This window comes from Ranitomeya variabilis, chromosome 2 (assembly GCF_051348905.1).
Source record: "Ranitomeya variabilis isolate aRanVar5 chromosome 2, aRanVar5.hap1, whole genome shotgun sequence".
NCBI lineage: Eukaryota > Metazoa > Chordata > Amphibia > Anura > Dendrobatidae > Ranitomeya > Ranitomeya variabilis.
In genome coordinates this window covers 242,840,956-242,846,877 of record NC_135233.1, presented here as the reverse complement: position 1 = coordinate 242,846,877, position 5,922 = coordinate 242,840,956, and the positions used below count along the sequence as shown (strand labels likewise).

Here is a 5,922-nt window from a genome sequence, read left to right as displayed (position 1 = left end):
CCTGCTGCTGGAGATGAGTGCAGGATTCTACAGGGACCCTGAAGTAGAGGATAGGGGAACTCAGGTCGGACAAGCGGGGGTCATACACGGAGAGGGCAGCATGGTACAGGAGGGTCGATCAGAGAATAGTCAGAACGTAAGCAAGGAGTCATACACAGAGATAGCAGCGCAGTACAAGAGGGACAGGCAGAACTCTAAACAGGGACAGAACCAGATCAGAACCAGACAAGCATAAAGTAGCACAGGCACAAAGCACAGGCACAAAGCACAGACACAGGCACAACAGGGTCACACACACTCGGCCAAGGGTCAGAGTATAAGCGTCAAGGAATGAGCAAACAATGAGACTATAAGAAGCCTCCCAGAATCCCACATTGAGGCCATCCAGATTAACCTCTGAACTGCCTAATCCCACAAACTATGCAGATCATGACATATAGGGTTTTGATGTCATTAGACAACACCTCTCCTCATGACAGAGATGCACATCACCTAATTTACTTAATTGGTAGTTGGCTCTCAAGCCTGAACAGCTTGGAGTAGGACAACATGTATAAAAAGTATCATATGATCAAAATACAACTTGTCTAATAATTCTGCACTCCGTGTATAAGACCTCACAGCTCACAGTGCATGTCAGACTAAATGAGAATCATGAGGTCAAAGGAACTGGCCAAGGAGCACAGAGACAGAATTGTGGCAAGGCACAGATCTGGCCAAGGTTACAACAGCATTTTTGCAGTACTCAAGGTTCCTAAGAGCACAGTGGCCTCCATTACCCTTAAATGGAAGAAGTTTGTGACCACCAGAAGTCTTTCTAAACCTGGTCGTCCAGCCAAACTGAGCAATCATGGGAGAAAAGCCTTTGTGAGATAGGTAAAAAAAGAACCCGAAGATCACTGTGTCTGAGCTCCAGAGATGCAGTAGGGAGATGGGAGAAAGTTCCACAAAGTCAACTATCACTGCAGCCCTTCACCAGTCAGGCCTTTATGACAGAGTGGTCTGGTGGAAGCCTCTCCTCAGTTGAAGACATATGAAAGCCTGCATAGACTTTGCCAAAAAACACATGAAGGACTCACAGACCATGAGAAATATGATTCTCTGGTCTGATGAGACGTAGACCTTTTTGATGATAATTCTAAGCGGTATGTGTGGAGAAAACCAGGCACTGCCCATCACCTGCCCAACATAATCCCAACAGTGAAATATGGTGGTGGCAGTGCAGCACCTCAAGTGACCGGCTGCTGTAGTGATGTTGCTTTTCCTTTGGGTAGGGTAATGTTATGCTCAGAGGCAATGGAGTTCTTTTCACCAGGTAAGGCACTCACACACAACACATTCCAAATCCAGGCCAGAAGGGGGAGCTCAGGACCCAGATTCAGAGGAGCTTCCCTAGGCTTTATGTATCCTGACCTGGAGGAGGAGCTAGTTAGCTGTTCAGAGACACTGAAGTAGAAGGAAGTCTAGAACTGAGTGCACACAGAGAGGCCTGGCAGCCACGAGGGAGCTGCAGCCTCTGGAAGGAATGAGAAGACTTGAAGGGTTGGATGTGGAGTAGCCAGAAGGGAAGGAGCACAGGAGGGGAACAGAGCTCAGAGGGGAACTGTGGCAGGATACCCTCAGAGCTAAAGCGCAGTGTTGGGAACTGGGAGCCCGAGGCTTTTGTGGGACTCTAGGACACAGAGCGGAACCGGAGGGCACGACACTACATGTTAACTGCCCGCACCACGCCTGAGATGCAACAGCACCTGAGGAGCCCGGGGCATGATAGAGTCCCTGTAAAAAGGCTCAAGCTGCCCATCATGCAGGTACCTGTCTCAGGACAGGGGGAATAGAGGACTCTGCAGGAAGTTTCAGGCAGCAGGGACCTCACCTTTAACGATGCTAGTTGGAAAGGCTTACGAACCTCTACTGGTACAGGAGAACTCTCACTTGCCTCTGAGTCGGCCGGACCACCATCATCCGTGCCTGCTACCCTGAACTGTGGCCTTTCACCCACAAGTAAACCAGGTAAAGACTTACAACTTGTCTCCTCCCATTTATTCACCGGCTATACCATCTACGCCACACACCATAGGATCCCTGGGGACCCCGATTCACCTGTGGGAAGTATAACATCTGGGCTGCCGCAACATCCCCCAGGGGACCCCTTTAATGCAGCGTCGGTCCCCCTATTGACCAAACTCCACAGGTTGCATCATGACAAACTTTGAACATTTAATGCCCTTTAACGTTGATGGCCAGGGCCACGGACTGGGTCATAGCCACCGGGACATCCCCCTTTGTGACCGGACCCGGTACCGAGTACCCCACTGCCCTGTGGGCACGTCAGCAGCATCATGCTATGGGGGTGTTTTTCAGCTGCAGGGACAGGACAACTCGTTGTCATTGAAGGAAATATGAATGTGGCCAAGCACAGAGATATCCTGGAAGAAAACTTCTTACAGAGTGCTCTGGACCTGAGACTTGGACGAAGGTTCACCTTCCAACAAGACAATGACCCTAAGCACACAGCTAAAATAATAAAGGAGTGGCTTCCGAACAGCTTTGTGACCATTCTTGACTGGCCCAGCCAGAGCCCTGACCTAAACCCAATTGAGATTCTCTGGAGAGACCTGAAAATGGCTGTTCACCAACATTCACCATCCAACCTGACAGAGCCATAACTCTTAATGGTTTATAGGGGATCGAATACTTATTTCTCACTGCAAAATGCAAATAAATTTATATAATTTATACAATGCGATTTTCTGGATTTTATTTTTGACATTCCATCAATGTTAAAATTAACCTACCCTTAAAATTATAGACTGTTCATGTCTTTGTCAGTGGGCAAACTTCAAAATCAACAAGGGATCACATACCTATTTCCCCCACTACATATATATATATATATATATATATATATATATATATATATATATATAAAGTATATACAGTATAAATACAGTGTGTATATATATATATATATATATATATATATATATATATATATATATACATACTTTTCCAAAAAAGTTGAGGCAGCACACCAAATCCAAAGTTATAAAATGCTTTTTAATAGCCCGTGTGGGTGGCAACCTTTCGGTCCTGGGTACAGACCTTTCTCAACCTGTACCCCGGACCGAAATGTCGCCACATGGGCTATTAAAAAGCACTTCATAACTTTGGATTTGGTGTACTGCCTCAACTTTTTTGGAAAAGTATTTACAAGGACAGGTATGTACCTGTGAGGCATTTGCACCCTACCCCCTAACTGTGCTATTTTTTCATTATATATATATGTGTGTGTGTATTTTTTTTTTACTCAAGCATTTGAGATATAGAGTTCAACATGCAAGGAAGCAGTACAGGATATAGGCACAGCAGACAGTCCAAGGTAAGTTACTTAACTGGGCACTTTGATATTATTATATGTCTCCACATTTCACATTATTTTATAGTTCTTCCTTTAGAAAAAGGCAAGTATAATTTCAGTTTCATTCTCCGGTGCCAAAGACTGCAGAATTATCTTGTTACAAAGAACCTATATATTATTGATAGTTCAGTTGCCTCAAAACCTTGTTAGCATTTGTAATAAGAGAAGAGTTATATTTCCATATGATTGTGTCTTTTATCAGAGATGTCTGTGTGAAACTTTGAAGTAGTGATGGCCGGCCATGGTGAAGGCTTACAATATGATCTGGAAGAAAAACTGTTCTCTTATACGCCCATAAAGCGGAGTGAACTGAAACCTGAACGACTTCCCGGGGGTTGACTATCATCTTTTTGTTATTGAAATCATTTGGCTTTTCCTGCTCATAGTGTATAAGCTGAAGAATGTTAGTTCCTGGAATATTTTTTGGAAAAGCTGTCTGAAAATGAGGGTCAGTTATATTAGTTGGGTAGTGATAGTGTTTTATAAGGTATACAGCTGTATTTGGATACTCATTCTCCACATCTTTCATCATTTCATCCCAGGTTTTGTGACGTCTCGGCAGAATAACTTCATCCATATCATTGAGGATCACATATCGGCTTTTGTACATATTTCTGTACATACAGTCGTTCAGAGCTGAGAGTTGCCCGTAATAACCAATTTGGATTTCACGGTTCATATTTTGGTGCCAGACATTGGATGTTGTTAAATATTTGTCTATTGGCCAAGGTATAATTTCTAGAACTCCTATTGAGACATAGTAATCAAGAACTTGGCAAATGGCTTTACTGCAGCCGTTCTTGTAGATAACCACCTTCTGGGCTCCTAGGAGACGATACATTTCAATAGCCTGGACATATTGCAATACGTTCTCCTGGTTTCCGAACATTGTGGAGATGCACACTGTGAAGTTTACAGAGAAAGGCTGAGGATTGCGATTCTGTATCTCAAACTTAGGAACATGATTTGTCTTATTTGTGTTGGACCAATGGATGGAGATGTGCTGGGAAAAGCAGTTCTGAGGCTCAGGACAGATCACATCGGCGGGACCATAATTAAACCCAAACCATTGACTGTGATATTGTATTTCAGCTTTCACAGAAACACATTCAGGTTCATTTGTACAATAAAACCAGCAATATAGCTCCTTCATATCTCTACCATGGATGATGGTCAACACTCTCACATTGCTGGACTCTCTGCCATCATAATAGGCCGATATAATAAAGATTGTATTGTCTTCTAGAGGGGTGATAGTGTCCCTGGAAATTGTCAAATCATTTTCTGGTTTCACTCTTTTTCCATGTAATATATGATAACAGGTATAAATTAGGAAATACGTATTCAAAATCAAGAAAGTCAAGCGTAGCTTCGTAATCTTCATCTTCTTTAGAGATATCTACACAAAAGTAATATCACTGGTGGAAATCTGCAAAAGAAAGTGAATGTATTTAATATGGGGAAGGGAAAAAAACTAATGGAAAAGTGAAGAAGCTGACTATCTAGTAACAGTAGGGGCTCGTTCACACAATCATCTTTTAGATCCGAGTACTGTCTGTGAAACATACGGACAGTACTCGGACCAATCATATTCAATGAGGCAGCGCAGATGAGCTATTTTTTTCCCCTGACCAAATTGCCTGTGAAAAAAATTGCAGCATGAATTAGTTTTCTTCCAGAAATCGGATGAGACTCACGCATTCAAGTGCATGGTTGTGTAAAGAAAATCGAGTACTATACAGAACTACAGAATTGCATCCATTTTTTATGGATACATTGAAATTCTGTAAAATTGGAAACTGTGAATAGGCTTGTAAATTATGCATTGCTGCTGCTGAAAAAAAAAAGGATTGCAGAAAGACTGCACATACTTTGCACACGGATGACAAGTGAGAAAAAATCGTTCAAATTTTCTGGGTGAAACTGAATGATATTTACACGCTCATCTGAACCTATCATAAAGGGGCACACACACGTTCGTTCATTCATTCATTCATTCATTCATTCATTCAACTGTTATTCTTCAGTGAAATCCCTCTCAGGTCCTGCCATAAGTCAGTGTGTAGTTATATTTGCAGCAGGTCATAACAGCCAGAGAGGCTCTACTATACACTAAAGGTTTGAAAAGTAGTCAGTAAAAGTGGCATCTTGTGTTAAATTTGGGGAAATCATTTGATACAATTCAGCTGTTTACATTGTTTTTGTTTCATTTGTTTATTCCAAACAGCAGAATTTGTAATAGAGGTGAAGTATTTTGATTGCAAATACCGTACATTATCTATTTGTATTGACAAATGTACACGTTCTCTTGTCACCTGGTTATATGGGCCAATAAATACACCAGTTTTTTATATTAACCCCTTCCCGACCTTCGCCGTACTAGTACGGCTCTGTGGGAACTGCATTTCTGCCCGGAGCAGTACTAGTACGGCGGCACGATCACTACGACCTCACACTGAGCGCCGCGGTCATCAGGTGTGTCACATACAGCTGACACCCCGCAG

The 5,922-nt window shown here is 42.7% G+C and overlaps 1 protein-coding gene across 1 annotated transcript; it reads right to left on the bottom strand.

Annotated features, from left to right (window-relative positions):
- Window positions 1-3,242: 3,242 nt before the first annotated feature.
- On the bottom strand, window positions 3,243-4,802 carry LOC143803712 (glycosyltransferase family 92 protein F13G3.3-like). Its single transcript, XM_077281489.1, has one exon. The coding sequence runs from the start codon at window positions 4,800-4,802 to the stop codon at window positions 3,534-3,536; it is 1,269 nt and encodes a 422-aa protein (XP_077137604.1). The 3' UTR covers window positions 3,243-3,533.
- Window positions 4,803-5,922: the final 1,120 nt, after the last annotated feature.

Coding starts and splice junctions, on each gene's coding strand:
- LOC143803712 (XM_077281489.1), bottom strand. CDS start 4,802: ATGAAGATTACGAAGCTACGCTTGACTTTCTTGATTTTGAATACGTAT.